Source organism: Peromyscus eremicus, chromosome 12 (genome assembly GCF_949786415.1).
Source record: "Peromyscus eremicus chromosome 12, PerEre_H2_v1, whole genome shotgun sequence".
NCBI classification, from domain to species: domain Eukaryota; kingdom Metazoa; phylum Chordata; class Mammalia; order Rodentia; family Cricetidae; genus Peromyscus; species Peromyscus eremicus.
In genome coordinates this window covers 48,394,066-48,411,623 of record NC_081428.1, presented here as the reverse complement: position 1 = coordinate 48,411,623, position 17,558 = coordinate 48,394,066, and the positions used below count along the sequence as shown (strand labels likewise).

At 41.3% G+C, this 17,558-nt stretch overlaps 1 protein-coding gene across 1 annotated transcript in view; it reads right to left on the bottom strand.

Moving 5' to 3' along the window:
• Nectin3 (nectin cell adhesion molecule 3) overlaps positions 1–16,456 on the bottom strand; it is a 110,847-nt gene extending 94,391 nt beyond the window's left edge. Inside the window, exon 1 of the mRNA XM_059277123.1 lies at positions 16,257–16,456. Coding sequence (XP_059133106.1) covers positions 16,257–16,422 — 166 coding nt within the window. The 5' untranslated portion in view covers positions 16,423–16,456. The remainder of the gene's footprint in view (positions 1–16,256) is intronic.
• Positions 16,457–17,558: the final 1,102 nt, after the last annotated feature.

The window sequence follows — 17,558 nt, the reverse complement described above, 5'->3', positions numbered from 1 at the left end:
CTGTAAACAGCAAAACTAACAATGGCCACAGGAACTAGTTTGCAAGGGAGGAGTCTATTTTGTCTTAGAACGTGACTTTTGACTTGTAGATTCTAGAACTAAGGGAATACATGTATGTGGTTTAAGTAACTTGGCTTGCAGTGCTTACTGTGGCATCCATAGCAAGCTAATGAATCCTTCCATATAATTTCTGATTCTCACTTCAACCTCCCGTTCAGCAATTATTATATTACTCTCTTACTTATACAATACAAAAATTCAAATCCACTCATTTCTCTGCATTTTTCATATCCTGGGATCATCAAGACATTATTTTTTTTCTTCTAATAATCTCTTATTTTAAACCCTTCCCTTCTATTTCTATCATTATAATTCTAATTCTAACCTAGAACATACTGTTTACAATAAATCATATTACTTTCCCTATATAATTCCTCTCTTTCTTAAGTGTCAAATATTATTTTTCTTATATTATTTGTCTTAAACTGTCAGACATTCAGTTACATGATAGCCAAAAAGTATGCAGTATCTGGGCACGATATCCTACTTCCTTCAAAAATACAGTAAGTTCCAATAAATCTATTTTATTCCTTATTAGCTAGCTAATGTATTTTTTTCATGGTACCCAAAATCTCTGAGAAACTCAGTCCTCAAATATTTGTATCCACCAATATAAAACTATTATTACCATACCATCATTTACACTGTACAAGTTCAGCTTCTGTCAATTTGTTTCTTCAAAGCGGATTCATAATTTATTCTTCATTATGTTTTACTTCACTTTCCTCCAGCTATCACTCATACTGATTTATCCTCAAAATATATCACTAAAAGCATTAAAGATCAAACCCTCCCTATAACTTTCTTCTCTCCCTGTGGTTTAGTTTCCTCAATTTAGAAGGTGTTTTTACTAAGGTCTCCTAAAGACCAGCCTCTCCCTGTTTTCTTTTCCTCAACCTTGCTATATAGCCAGTGTGCACCTCCCATGTCTTTCCCCCACATTTAGAAGTCATAAAAATTAACTGGACGAGAAAAGGATCTTCTATCATTGTCTATACATGGACAACTACAGGCAATGTACTTTTCTGAGCTATGGCAAAAACATCAAGGTCTGGGGTCAGGGGTTTGATGGTTCTAGCAACTGAACCTACAGCCTTGTGCATATTACCCAAGTACTCTACAATCAGCCCTATCTCTAAACCATTTTTGGACTTTTTCAGAGTCTAAGTTATCCTAGAAGGTCTTGAAATATATGATCCTCCTGCCTTAGCCTCCCTAATAACTATTTTATAGGCCTGTGCCACCAAATCCAACATTCAATTTCATCAAAGTCGGTGTCAGAGGCAAAGCTAAAATAATTCAGTGTTTTTAAGAGGCAGCAAGTAAAGTCCTGGGCAGACTGCCTCCACAATGGTATCTGGCATATTCTTCTAGATGCCCCAGTAGCCTCCTTCTGTTCTTCATTTCCGTATCTGCACTACTTAATATCCTTCAATCATTTACTTTAGCCAGTCAAGTTCCTGGCACTTGTTAACTGAGAACTTCATGTTTTATCCTGGGCTGCTATGACAATACCAGACTGGGTGGCTTGAACCTTAAACACTTAACACGTAAACACTGGAGGGATGAAAGTCTGTGATTAGGGTGCCAGCTTCATTCAGTCCTGCTAACAGATCTTCACGTCTTGTTATTATTTTCTTGCTGTGCTACCTACCCTTCCACCCTGTTCAAACTCAATCATATGAAGAACTCATCATCTAACACTGTCACAGTGGGGATTAAAAGTCAACATATAAATGAGACATACATATATTCAGTTTCTAATGAGCTGATTCATCTTTTCTCTCAATTTTATCTTTCCCAAGAGTGGGTCCTAGCCTATATCTTCACTAGCCCCTTACTAAATGATTCATTAGTATTTGGTATTTTTCCCCAACCACTTGTTCTGGGACTTAGACAGCTCCGAGGTTAAGAGCATTCACTGCTCTTAGAAAGGTCCTGAGTTTGGTTCCTAGCACTCACGTTGAGCAGCTTACAACCACTTGTAATTCCTGATCCAGGATATTCAGGGGGATCTGATGCCTGTTTCTGTACTCCATGGCCATAGACATGGACAAACACAAATAATCTAATAAAATAGAGTTTTTGATGCTTCAATGGTTTCTTCCTAACTAGTAAATCTACTTGCATACTTATTAAAAGCTTTTCTTCTCTCCTCCTCGTCGTCGTCATCCTCCTCCTCCTCCTTTCTTCCTTCCTTCCTTCCTTCCTTCTTCTTCCTTCCTTCTCCTTCCTTCCTTTCTGCCCCATTAAGTCAGGGTCTCATGTATTCCAGACCGGCCTCAAAGAATGACTCTGAGCTTCTGATCCTCCTGTCTCCACCCTTCCAAGTGGTAGGATTACAGGTGTGAGTCACAACATGTTGCTTCTGTGATGATGGGGACACTGCCCAATGCCCATGTATGCTAAGCAAGCATTCTACCAGCTGAACCCTCTTCTCCAACTGTAGGAGAAAATGCAGGCATTACCTGGCAGCCAGCCTTCCTGGCACACTGTACTTCTAAATAAGAGGCATGGCACATCAAGCCCCTCATTCAGAACACTGAATTCTGAAGTAGTGTGTATAACAGAGCTGGCCTGCTGAAGCGTCTGTACTCTCCATGTCTCGAAGCTTCAATGTGCTTCTTTCTGCATAGAGACCCTGGTGATAGTAGTGCTCACTATCCAATCTGAGGTGATGTGCTAATCACAGTTGATGGGCTTCCAGTATACAAGTGATTGCTCACATGCAATAAAACAACACTGTTGCCTGAAACTGCTTCCAAAATGGCTTACCTCCACACCCTTTACTGACCCATGGGTACTGTTGTCTCGTTGAGAGAAGCCCTAGTTATGACAGGATGTAGCCCCTCCAAATTATCCTTTTTCTCTTCCTCCCTCTTACAGTTTACCCAATAAAAATAACTTCGACGTTTAAAGTCTGAGCCACTCTCGTTTTCTAGGTTTCCTTTCTGCTTTTCCTCTTGATCTCTTTCTTCTTCTACTGTGCCCTACTATCTCTCAGACAGCTCACCAAATACAGTATCTTAATCTTAACCTTCTCAACGTCACATCCTATCTCCTATAGGTCATTTCCAAGTACATGGAAAGAATATACTCCATAGGCACAATAATTAATGAATTAATTGATCAATGCCATCACTAGTCATTTCCTAGTCATTTCAGAGGAAATTCAAGTTCTTCTCTGAGTCACAATGATATAAAAATACTTCTACTTCTCAGATTCATTCAAGTCCTAACACACTGTCCTTTATCTTGGACTCCTGGCTTCCCAAGGACCACTTTGGCCTCTCACAGCACTGACATAGCACTAATAGAGTCTACTAATGTACACTCAACCACACAATTGAGTCTATAGCTACTTTCCTTTAAAATCCTTATTTTTCTACTGCTGTGATAAAACGGTCTAATCAAAACAACTTAAGAACAGGCTTACAGTTCCAGAGAGTCCAGAATGCCAGGGAAGCATGACATGGCAGCAGAAGCAGGACTAGCTAATCACATTTCCATCCATTAACAGGAAGCGGAGAGAAGAAACAGGAAGTGAGAGGAGGCAACCCCTAAGGAAGGAAGGATCTATCTCCTAAAGGTTCCATAGCCTCCCCAACCAGCACCAATAACTTGGGATCAATTGTTCAAATAAGAGTTGGGATGGGGTATATTTCTCACCAAAAACTACCACTTTCAGTCCCTGTCCCCCGACAGGCTCATAGTCATATTATAATACACAATACATTTAGTCCAACTTCAAAGATCTCCTCTTGTCCTTATTTAAATTGTTTCTGCCTTTTAAGCCACAGCTGTCCAAATCAGCAACTTCAACTCCACCACTACCAGCCGTGGTTAGGCCAGAAGGGAACTTAACCTCTGTCCCTCTAAAGAACTCAAGAGTCAAAGGCTAAGGTGGAATTCTGCTCTTCAGAGAGGCTGAATGTCAATTAGCTCACCTCCTCTCCTTGCTCGCATCCTCCAAAAAGCCCTTATACTTCTCCTCGCCCCTCCTATAAATGCTTCTTCACCTGGCTCCTCCCTACCACTTCCTGTCAGATAATTGCTGACGCAGCCTCCTGACCGCAGGCGAATTTTATTTAATCAAACACATCTTTGCATCATTAAATAAACATTCCAGAGAATAAACAAAAATAACACACCTTGAAATAATATTCTGCAACAGTCCCCAAAGTCTTTAAGTCTCAATACTGTTCAATAATCCAATGTCCAAAGTCTCTTCTGAGACTTAAGGCAATCTCTTACCCATGACTCCATTAAATCAAAAATAAATTATGTACTTTCAACACACAATGGCACAGGATACACATTATTGTTTCAAAAAGGAAGGATAGAAGCATAGTAAGGAAAAACTGGACCAAAACATGCCTGAAGACCTAACAGGGCAAACACTAAATCTCTCTAACTTTTATGTCCAGTATTTGGGGCTTCAGCATCCAAGAGCCTAGATGGTTCTACCCATCCAGCTTTGCTGTCTGCAACATGCATATTTCTCTTGGGATGGCTTACTCCCTATATGAAGCTCTCCTTGCCATGTCTCACTTCTCTGGCATCTCCAACATCTTGGAGATGTGGTTTCCACCACAACCCAGGCTTCACCTTCATATCTTCACAAAGAAAATCAACCCGTCATACATTTTGGGACTCAATGGCTCTCTGAAACTTTGGAGAAAGAATTCACTACTCTCTCAGTCTTTTATGGTTCTTGTTTCTAAAAACAGCAGGATTTAGATGACACTGCCAACTTCTGATGCCAGCTTGGGATGGACCCTGCCCCACATGGACAACATTTCAGCAGTTTCTGTAAAGATGAACAAAAGTTTCCATACGCAATGGTTTTCTAGGAGCAAGAAACCCCTTGGATCTTTTTTACAAGTTGGAGGCTTAGCTGAGTAGGGTCCTGCCCCCAGGAAACCTTCCCTCTTACTCCAATGCAGAGAAGATTTATCTTTAAGGCCCTAATCTCCTAACAATTACAGCACTGCCTTTTCAGCACATGACTTTACTGCAATCGTAAACTTCCCAGTGTTCTGTTCTTCTTCAAACCAATTCTTGTTTTTCCCATCTGTTTTTTTTATTATAGATTTGCCCAAGAGTAATAACCATGCCACAGACTCAACATCAAACATCAACTATCCCCAAATCTTCTCTGCCAAAGAAATTAGTTTGTTACTTTTTAATTTGGCTTCAGGCAAGTTCTCAGGACAAAGGCATAATGCAACCAGATTATTTGCCAAAATATCACACAAATAACCTGTAACTCAATTACTAACAAGAGTCTTTGTTCCTCCCCTGAAACCTCACAAGCTAGGTCTCCCCTGTCCACATTACTCCCAGCACTAATGTCTTGCAGGTTCCTATAACAACAGCTCTTTGAGCTTTGTTTAGAGCATTCAATAGCTTTGCTAGTCCAAACTTTCAAAGTTTTCCAAGTTCCTTCAAAAAACCATGTTGTCAAGTTCTTCATACAACATTTCTCTTCCTCTGGTACCAACATACAACATTCCTCTTCCTCTGGTACCAATGTCCTTCTTAGTCACTTTTCTGTTGCTGTGAAAAAGCACTGACTAAAAGCAGCTTAAGGAAGAAATTAATTTATTAGGGCTTACGGTTCCAGGGTATAAGAATCCATAATGGCAGGGAAGGAATGGCGTAAGTAGCAGAAGCAGGAAGCCAACTGATGACATTTCCATCTATAAATGAAAGAAGGAACAGGGAACAGGAAGTGGTGTACTACCTTCAGCAAGGCCTCAACTCCTAGAGTTGCCATAACTTCCCTAAACAACAACTACCAGAGATCAAATTTTCAAATACATGAGCCCATGGGCGACATTTCTAATTCAAACCACCATAGTTCCTAATTGTCTACACCATGCTAATCTCAGCCAAGAAAAATAATCACTTGCCTTCATAAAGTTCATGTCTGAAAGGCACAGTAATACTGATTCCTTCTGGAATCCTCATGCCAGTGAGTTTTTCAACGTACTATCTTCCATTTCACTAGATTCCCTCATAAAGGGAAATGTAAATGTTTCCTTCACAATTCAGCTAAAAATGTTAGATCCTCTTCAAGTCTGCCTCTATCACCAGTAAAAAAAAAATAAATAAATAAAAATAAAAAAAACTTATTTCTATAATCCCACAAACTTAACTTTCATTTATTTTTATGGTGCTGGAGACAGAAGTAAAAGTCTCATGCAAGCTAGACATCTGTTCAACCACTGAGCTATATGCTCAAATCTGTTTTCACTTTTTACTTAGAGACAAGGTCTCACTAGGCTGCTAGGCTGGTGGTCTTGAACTTGCAATTGAAATCCTCGTCTCAGCCTCCTGGGTGGCTGACATTGCAGACCTGCACCACCCGGTCCTGCCACACAACACTTTACACTGGTTTTGTTGTAGATTTAGAGTGGAACTTGATTTTCACAGCAATTTTGTAAATGAAGTATAATTTAGTCAATTTTACAGATTTTGAAACAGGTATAAAGTAACTAACGCCCACCATCCCCTTCTCTCTCCTCTCTCCCACCTCCCTCCTCCCCTCTCCTCCTTCTCTCTCTCTTCCCTTCTATGAAGATCTCCTGACACTTCCTATTTCTCAGGTGAAGGGTATATAGCTCAGTGGGAGAGTATTTGCCTAGCATGTTCAACGCCTGAAGTTTGACCCCTGGCACTGCAAAAAGTAAAGCAACAAACTGTGCATGCTGTAAGGGCCAGTATTACAAAGGGATGCTCAATGTTCAATGAAAGGGAGAAAAAGTCCTTTCTCTACTTGAAATAGCAGTTTTACCCAGCTGAACTCTACTTATGTCTCTTTCAGGCCTTATTGATCATATTTTCAGCTATACCTGGTATGTTTCTACAGATGTAGAATATATATATATATATATATATATATATATATATATATATATATGCAAGAAGTTTGTATCAGTCTTACCACTGAGTTTATAAGCCTAAGAGTAGCTATCATGAATCTACCAAAGCACATGCATGAATTCTATGGTCTCTCATGATTTGATTAATAGTAACCAGCATTTACCTCCAGCTTCTATTTCTAAGCCCTTTAATTTTTGCATAACAAGATCAAGTGTTATAATTACCTAAGCCGTATTATATTTAAACAGTAAGCATTATTCAACCCACTCTTGAAACAAATCAACAAGGACTCTCTCTAACTATGTCCCAGGGAAACAGCTATGAATACAAACACAGCCACTGCTCCAGATGACGGTAGAGGGCAGCAAAGCAACAGAAGTGTCCTCAAAGAAAACCTGCATCTTAAAATACATCATCAAAATTAAAGCTCTGGAAGACAACAGACTTTTAGAATGTTATAAAAAAATTAGCAGATTATTTATGTTAATGTTTTCATATACATCCAGATCCATGTATTGTGTATATACATACATAAATAAATTTGATAAACAATGCATGGCCTCAAAATAAGTACAATAATTACTAATTACTTCCAGTTTTCTCACTAAAACTATGAAAATAATATATTTTTACTTCTGAACTATCTTCTTGAATATAGAAAAAAAACATAGTTTAACCAGACAGCCTTATTTTTCTAAGAAAGATGTGTTTATTACTATTGCCAATCCTAGACTTGATATACCTTTTAAATTTCAAAACTAGTCAACTATAGGGTCCACAGCAGCTTAAACAAAAAGTGAAACCTTTGACATTATACTAACATACAACAAACACAAGAGAACTTGTAAGAGAACTGCCAGTCTGCTGCCATTTCTATGTGAAACTTCATTCCATTTGAGTATTGATTATAAGAAGGAGGAAGCTAATATGGAAAGTGGTATTGAATACAAATGCATAACTGACATGTTTCTAGAGTCTTGTGCTGGTTATTTGTTTATCTCTTTCAAGGTTTACAAGAATTGCAAAAACTCAAGAGTAGCTATGCCAGCTATTAATATAAGCAGATTTCCAAGTCAGTGAAAAAATGCTGCTGATGTTGTAGCATACTTAAACCAAGGTTCAAGTGTTCCGTGTCCATTATCCCCACCCCACCCCAAGTCATAATCTCTTCAAAAGCAATTAAGTAAAAGGTATTTAAAAACCAATTTTTCTAAATAAAGGGTCTAACAGATTTCTAAACCAGTTAAACTTAGAGCTATAAACAATTATCTCTAATTTAAATCAAACTGAATCCACAATGACAAGACCATTATGAAATGAATTTTAACTAAACTCAAGCTATACCTAAGAAATTTTATTGTCTTCAAAAACAAAGGTCCAAAATATTTTTGAAAGACAATCATTTCTATCATGCCCAATTCACAGAAATAATTCATGTATAAAGTTGATCTTGTCACGGTTTTCCAATACTGCATTCATTAATACATTTTCTCTGAAGAGTGTAGCTCACTCTTAATTGTAATTTTCTCAGTTACTGAGTTGAAGAGCTAGCTCTATGAACCTGTTCTTACATTTTTCACTTGGTACTACCATATCTTCTCAACAGTGGCTCTGGTATATTTCTACTACAAGATAACATGCTATCAATTGTAAGTTTACCCACTTCGTGGCACATCATAAGGTATGCCTCCACTAGAAGCTGTTTAAGCTATATCCACACCAGCTAAATAATACACAGCTGTTTACAATATCACTGAATAAAATTTACATTTCTCCAAAAGGTCAATTCTGAACCTCTTCAAATTCAAATAGGAATACCAATGAGAAATCAACACATAAAACAAAACAAACCACAATGGGAAAGTATTCCAGTTAACAAAGTTTGTACCTCAAATTTAACATGTATCTCAATAGTTTCTTATCTCCCATAATATGTTTTGTATAGCTTAGCTTTTACAACATAATAATTAGCATTTCACAAAAGAGTTAAAGTAGAATACTTCATGAAACAATTTCTTAGACCACTAATAATAATTACACTGTGACTTTTTGTGTGACAGGTATTAATTATATAGCATATACCTTTTCCCATTCCCAAATACATTCATCATGGTATTTTCTTCCAAAGACGAATGTTCCATCAAAAACTCCTATCAACACTATTCTAAACATAAAACCATTGGAAAATGGATTTATATTCTCACTGTATGTAAGCAGTGGTGAAGGAGGCCTTAATGAGGAAAGCCATTCTTACAGCAAGCACTTTAGGCTGTAAGTTGGTAGAACAATATGATTCTAAACCCAAAGCACATAACCTACCTCAGAGACAATTTATAGTTTAGTGCTTCAATGTCTGAAGTGGTAGTCACCAGTCACACTGCATCTAACTAACTACTAAGTGCATTAAGTGTGGTATCCAAATTGAAACAATCTGTAAGCATAAAATGCCAACAAGACTTCAAAAGCTGTAACATAAAGCAAAATATCTACAATTTTACTATCAATTATATGCTGAAACGGTATCTGGTTATCTCATGGCATGTTTACTTTTTAAGCCTTTTAATGTAATATTAGGAAAACAAAATTATGTGGGTCCTATTATATTCTATTGTACACATGCTCACTTAGAACTAAACTTGATCTTGTTGCTAAACTTTTGAAGTAAACTTGAGTGTCTGCATGACAAGCACACAAGAGTACAAAACAGTGAACAAGATGGTAGTGTATTCCTTTCAGAAAGTATTCACATCTGGTCAAGTTGTAAACAAAATGGCTGCAACAAGTAGAAGTCATCTGGGAGAAGAATCTGAAGCTATCTCTGGAAATAGCTCAGAATCCCAGGCTCTCCAAGCCTCCTGCAAACTGCTGACCTCGTGTCCACAGTGGAGCCTAGTGCAGTAGGATTTAGAAAGACTCCCTGGTAACAGATTTGAAACCACCCATACACCCCACTCTCGCTGACCCTGGCCATCTGAGGAGAGCAATTCACACTGGCCTTCTCTCCTTAATTCCATTTCTTCTGGGAAGAACCTAAATAGCCAACCTATTTAAAATGTTTTTCTTAAGCATTATTAAAGGAAACCAAATAACATTATAAAAACAACTGTCATCTTTTTAGTCTATAAAATCACATGCATAAAATATTTTAAGCCTACAGAATCACAAAGTATTCAAAGCTATACTTCCATTTCTTAGCTATTCAATTATAAAGCTGGTATGTTTTATACATGTCTCTTATTCCATTTTAGGACCTACACAATACAACAGCTCTTCCCTACTTACCCAGTTAGTAGAATCAATCAATAAGTCTACAAGAAGGATAACCTCTGACATTTAAACACATGAAGTGTTTACACAATATATGTATTCACAATATAAGCATAAATTATCATCCTTTCTAAGGTAACCACAGAAAGTGCAACATAGATGAATCAAGACAAATGTGAGGCACTACTCACTAAAATTTTAAGTTGACAGCCTCTAAGAGAGCCATTTAGGAAAAAACTTCAAATCCACCCTTAATAATTTCCCAACAAACCTAAATTAATGACTACACTGTCAGAATCTACTATTTAAAAATAAAAAGTTGTAGAGGGCTTGGGAGAAGGCTCAGTTGTTAAAGTGCTTATGTCCAAGTAAGAAAGAGTACTGGAGTTCAGATCCCCACACCCACATAAATAATGGGAGGTTCTAATTCTAGCCTTGGGAGGAAAAGGCAAGGGGATCTCCGCTAGCCATACCAGCCCTATCTCCCAGTTCTGGGTTCAAGTGAGATACCTCAATGAGTAACGTAGAGAACAGACGAAGGTTGCCAATCTCTATCTCTGGCCTCCATATACACACCCATCTGCATATATTCCTGCATACACATACATGCATACTACACATAAACACGAAAAAGTACATAAGCTGGGTGTGGTGACACATGCCTTCAATCCCAGCACCTGTGAGGCAAATATACATTAGAGCTCTCTTGAGTTCAAGGCCAACCTGGTCTACACAGTGAGTTCTAAGCTAGCCACAGCTACACAGTGAGACTACGTCTAAAACAAAGAAAATAAGTAATTTTAAAAAATTAAAATCACAAATTTAATGAAATTCAAGAAAGTTTATGCATTTAAGAATTAAAAGGCGATTTTAAGCAAAGATATATTTAAAAACTGAAAGTATGACAAATTAAAGGTGTTTGGATAGTTAAGTGCTTTCTGAATGCTTGCTACAAAGAATGTTTAAAATTCCATTATTGTCTTAATGTCATTTAATTTTATCCCAATTTACATACTAACAGTAATTAATTAAATGTCTTTCCTGTTGAAAATTATATAGCCCTTACTGTCAATTTTTATGAAGACATTAATAGTTAACACAACAATTTACAGAAATACACTTACTACTTTTAATAAATTACAGAATGTCAAAATACTGTTTTGTTTTGTTTTTTAAATAAGACTATCATAGCTAGCTTCTCTTCAATTAGTTTTTAATGACTAACGATAACTGGAAAGTTTTATCTCTCTAACTATACAGATCCAAGATGCATACCAGAGTAAGCTACAAGAGTGTGTGTGTGTGTGTGTGTGTGTGTGTGTGTGTAAATATGTGAATGGGTTGAGCCTATCCATTAACCAAAATGCTACAATTCAAAATGCTCAAAAAAAAAAGAAAAAGAAAATTCTTTGCACATGATGCCTCAAGTATAAAATCCCATACTATGTACAAAATTACTGAAAATATTATATAAAATTACCTTAAAGCTAAGTGTATAAGGCATATATGAAACTTGAGCACATTCCACTTTTAGAACCTCAGTCCTATCATGATGATATTTATCCACGTTACCTGTATGTATAACCCAATACTCAACTCTCAAGTAGTTAATATCAGTCCTCAGCGCCCACAGGAAAATCCACAACTATCTTTATCTCCAGTGCCAGGGCATCTGACACCCTCTTCTGACCTCCATGAGCTCCAGGCACACATGTGGCATTCATGAAGACAAGCAGGCAAATCATTCATACATCTAAGATAAAATCGAATTTTCTTATCTTAAATCTGAAACATGCCTGATCCCAAGCATTTCAAAAAAGAGATTCTCATACATAAACAAGGCATGCCAATAAATATACATTATAAAAGCACAAGCAGACAACTCTACAGCTATGCCTCTTTCGGATGCTATAGATAGAAGCAAGTTTTTCTTTCATTTGCTTCTAAATTTGGTCGATGTTCCAATAATTCATATTTACAATCTCATAAAACCCTAACATGATGGTATGGAGAAAAAGTAGAGTCCAAATTCTGTCTCCCTTTCGTTCTCCAGTCCCACGTGTTCAATATAATCACTAATCTTCTAAGTGACTCTATGAAAAACTCCCAAATCTTAAAAACATACTCAACATCGCTGATAGAGGATTCAAGTAGTTTCCACACTAACTAACACACATTTAATTTGGCTATGTGCTGAAATAGCTAACTCTTTATAGAAAGTATATCTAATAAATATTTCTGGAGTACTGATTATGTTACCCAGTCATGAACATGCAAGTGTCAATTAACTAGAAAACTCAACTATTTAGGATTAAGAGTCACCTACGCCAGGATCGACAGTTTATAATGTACACTGTAATAAAAGTTTGCACGCAGGAGCTACCACACCCATGTACTCTAAGCGTTTTAGTTTATTCTTTCATTTAATAGCCTAAGAACCCTATTAGTAAGATGATATAAGTACCCTGCCAGTGATTCACTTTGACTAAGTGGCAGTCTTCATTCCGAACCAGACTGACTTTTTAGTGATTAAACCATAAATTGCAGTGAGAGAGTGAGAAAAAGAGAGAGAAACAGACTCTTATATCATTAAACTGTCTAATCTCAAGAAGATCTGACTCAATTGATTTTTAAGTTATTTTTAAAGTAAGGATTTTTAAAGTTAGACAAATATGCACACACCCATAAACATACACCCATTCACACTTACACAGAGTGAATTTTTTCCTCATTTATGTCTGTTTATCTAATGAATTATGTTCTCCTATCCCAAGAAACTCATGGGATAGCACATCCATTCTACAGAAACACTAAACTGTCCTGTAATCATCTCCTTCCTCTCTGTCTGTCAGAACCCTGCAAGCATATTGAGGACAAGACACTGCCAAGTGTGTGTTCCCAAGTGTTTACAAAGCACCTAAAACTATTCCAAGTGTTTTTACAAATTTGCATTATATGATAGCTTGTTTTCAACCATCGTCTAAACATTTATCATAAGATAAAGTCTTGGTCTCAAGGCAGAGGCATTGTGGCCGAATCCCAAAGACAAACAGGGCCCTAGAAGGGTCAAAATTCCCATCTTCTAATTCTTCAATGTCACCTTCCTACTAATCCAATATTCTCAACCTCTCAGGAAAAATGTAGGAAGAAAAAGGGAGGTACATAATTTATCAATTGGTAATTATCATAACAAAGGAATACGGAATTTCAGAATTAAAGAAATTAGGCTTGTTGAATCAAATATCATATAAACTTGGTCCCTTAGACCTTATAATTAGAAAGGTCTTGGACTTTAAAAAAACTGGCAGTTTCTCCACCTCTGAAACTCTCATTTTAAACATTCAGCTCTCAAATCAGAAATGGGTTTGCATACTTATAATCTCAGAATTTAGGAGGGTAAAAGAGGCGGCTCAGGAATTGAGGTCAATCTCAACTACACAGGAGACCCTGGCTCTCCACCCCTGGAGAGAGAAAGTTTAATTCTTCAAATTCAAATAAGATAGTGTACAGTGCCTAAACACATAGCAACTCCTCAGGTATATATATATATAAATATAAGGTCTACCAGTGATGAGGGATATTTTCAACAGTCAAATTAACATGATGATGCTAACCAGAACAGTTAATGCAGTGCCAAATGTAAACAACTGATCAAAACAAATTTATAAAAAGAAAAAACAAAACTGCAAAACAATAAAACAAGCACAGCATTCTGATTAACAATCAGGTAGGGTCATCTTTTGAAAGTCTAAAAATCTTCTAAAACTGAGTCAACTCAATCAAAGAGCAAGTATGAGCCAAACCTTGTAAGCACTATGGAATGTCAGTATTACTATCATTCACGGATCAACAGGTTGTGGAAGGGGGGATGCTTACATGAAGAAAATCCTGTTTCTATACTCATTAGCATCCCTAAGTCAAGACATCTGTGCCCTATTCAAAGACTGTATTCTAAAATAGAGGTTGGTTTTTTTAAGTGTCATAGGGGCTCACAAATTAGGGTATTATAACACAAGCCCCAAAAGTCAGCCCTTTAAATCAATGGCACAAACTAACATAGCTATTGTCTATGTCCACAGCAGCAAGCAGAGCTGACACTAAAAACTCCAATTTACACCTCCTCTATATTACAGGACACTTCCCTACACTGCTTAGTTTACTGGGCTCTAAAACAACTGATCATCCTTCTCCAGTAGAACACTATACAAGATCTCCTTAAAACTTATTTCCTTCTTCTGGGTAAAAAACTAATGTTTGTTCCCAAACTAATCAACAACCCACTGCCACTATGAAATTACCAACATGAACTCTATTTTCGGTATCAACTTTTTACATAGTTTCAGAATCCCATTGGGTTTTGTGTAGACAAAAAGCCCTCTAGATCTACCAATACTCCTTCAGTACTTACACAAGGAAGTCCTGACAGTAAAATGCTTATATCACCTCCCACTTCCAGGTATCTTGGAAGTGAAATCGTAAGCACCATCTACAGCCCCCCTTAACGGCTCATAACACAACATACAAATTTAATCTAGACTCTCACATTAACATAAGAGGAGGTAACAGGGCTAAGAACTGTGGCTTAGAACCAAACATCTGGAAAGTAGGGCTATGCAAACTGTGGATCAGATAGCATACCATGTATCACACTGCATTCCATGTAGATCAGAAAACTTGCCTTACAGCACTGGAAATGCACTGAGATTCTCAGTCTGTAAGTGGCACTCAATCTCAACATAATCTCGTCTCCCTCAGAACCAACCACCCTGACTCACCTACCAATAACAGGATTTTCTTTCCTCTGCATCACAGTACAGAAATGTGTATGTATCTAAGGAAATGGGTACTATCTCTCCTTTTTAATAAATACTGGTAGAACATCAGCTGTAGGATTTAATGATGCACTGAGAACCGGTGTCTGAGCAATCTAAGTTTTATTCCTCCACCTTTCCCATCAGCAATCCTTCAATGAACGACATCTTGCAGTATTCTGATAAACCCAGACACTTAATCTCCTAAACCTGGTGGCTTTCTTTCACCAATCAGTGCCATCCACTGATTATCACGTCCACTTCCCTTGCATGAAAAGTGAATTTATCCATTTTTTATTCACCATCCTTAAAAAGTAGGTCTCTAAACTAGTCTCAGATCCCAGGATCAGAACTTACAAAGAGATTAGCTCCTAAACCTGGAGTAAAAAAAAAAAAAAAAAGACACACGGAAGAAACCCGGGCTACTTGTTTCAACAGCCGGGGGAACAGCAGATTAAATACGAGTTTACAAGGTAAATCTTGGGTCCCCGAGAACAAGGTTTTCTAAAATAAGCAGGGGTAGCGCGAAGGACGTCCAACAACTGGAAGGCAGCGTGTGTCTTGGGCTCAACCCCAAGATCCAAAGGTCGCCAGGGTACAAATGTGGCTGGAGGGGGATGCTGCCGCAGGGTGGGTTTTAAGATGGTGCCTTCTCCGGGAGGCCGGGAGGCGTGGACCCGAAGGCTTCACAGTGCTCCCGGGCTAGTGTCCGAAGGGTTTCCGGACTCGCAGCTCAAGTTTCATCAGGGAGAAAGGAGGCGGCGGCAACGTGCATCCCGGCATCCTAACCTCAGCCCAGACAAGTCCGCGCTCTCCGCTTCCTCGGCGGGGCGCACCAGCTCGGAAGTAACGGTTCCCGGGGAGCGCGGGTCTGCGCGCCCCGAGCTTCCACCGCCCGCCCCGGGTGGCGGCGGGGGTAGGGGGGGGTGGAGGCGCCCAGCGCCACGACCCGCGCGGGCCTCGGGGGGCGCGGGAAGCCAGCGGCCGGCGCCCTCGTTCGCTCTCCCTGCCTTTCCCGGGCCTCGCCCGGGGGCGCGGCGAAAAGTTTCCAGGCAAAGTCCGCGGCGGCCGCTCGCTCGCGCAGCCAAACCGCCCGGCACAACCGCCTGGCCTCGCCTCGCCTCGCCTCGCCTCGCCTCGCCTCGCCTGGCCTCGCCGCCGGGACGAGCGGCCCGCGCCCGGCCCGCCGCGTCCGTCTCCCCCTGCCCCGCGCCCACCCGCTTCACCTACCACAGAGCCGGGAGAAGAGCAGCAGGGGAATGAGCAGCAGCAGCAGCGGCGGCGGCGTCGGGGCCGGCAGCAGCAGCAGCAGCCCGGCCGCGGGAGGAGAAGCCGAGGAAAGTTGTGCTTTGCCGCCTCCGGGACACAACGGGGCCGGGCCCGGGGTCCGCGCCATGCCCGCCCTGCCCCGGCCCACCCGCTCGCCCGCGCCCCGGCGCCTTCGGCTCTGGGTGGCGGCGGCGGCGGCGGCGGCCGCGGCGCGGAAGGGCCAGCGCGCGTGTCCTCAACCCCCGGCTCCTGCGCCGTCGCCGCCCGCCGCCACTCGGCCGAGCGCTCGCGGCTGCCTCGACTCCGCCGTCGTCGCCGACGCCACTGCCGAGGCTTGAAGCGGGAGCCGCCCGCCGCCCGCCGCCCGCCGCCGCCGCCACTCCCCTCCCCGCGGTCCCCGCCCGCCGCGAACTCCTGGGAACTCGGAACGCACCACCCCGCCCTGCGGGGAGGGGGGGGGGAGCCGCCGACCCTCACCGCCGGCCGCCGGGACGAGCCCGCTCTCCCCGCCGCCCCGCTGCCGGGACGCCCAGCCGCTCGCCGAGTCCCCTCCCACCCACCCTCCTCCCCTCACGCTCCTCCCCTTGCAAAAAGAAAAAAAAAAAAAAAAAACGAAACTTCATCCACTTGGAAAACCGGGCTTCTCCCGAGGCAGCGCGATCTGGACCAGGGTAGGCGGCCCCGCCCCTCGGCCCCGCCTCGTCTCCCCCCTTCGCGGCGCTTGAGATGGTCTCGCCCACTCCGCCCCTCGCGGGGGCCGGGGCCGCCGGGGCGCACCGAGGCTCACCCAGGCGCAGGGCTTTCGGGACTCCCAGTCCTGGCTCTCTTCTTCTCCCGAGTGGTGCGGTCCCTCAAAGGGACCGGGGACGAACCAGGGGGTGTGCGGGGAAGGCAGTTATTCGGATGCCCGCTCTCTTTCCGGCGCCCGGAGCGGGAGGTGCCTGTTTGGGAAGCTGGATGCTGCCCGCTGGACCAGCCTTCTCTCTCCCTTCTTCACCCGGGCACGGGGACTGAAAGGAGACACTCTCTCTCTCCACTCCTTCCTCCTCCCCCGGGGCATCCCGGCTCTCTGCTGTCCCGGGCCTGCGTTAGCCCAGGCATTTAGCCTGCTCCTTTCTTGGGGAGGGCGGTTTGGTGGAAGGGTCAGCGGAGCTGGCGGAGGACACTAGGCCCACCCCACCCCCGGAAGGTTTGCTCTTTAGCTTTTGCTTCTCTCGGGCCGACGGGTTGTCCACTTTCTGCGCTAGGCAACCGGCAACAGGA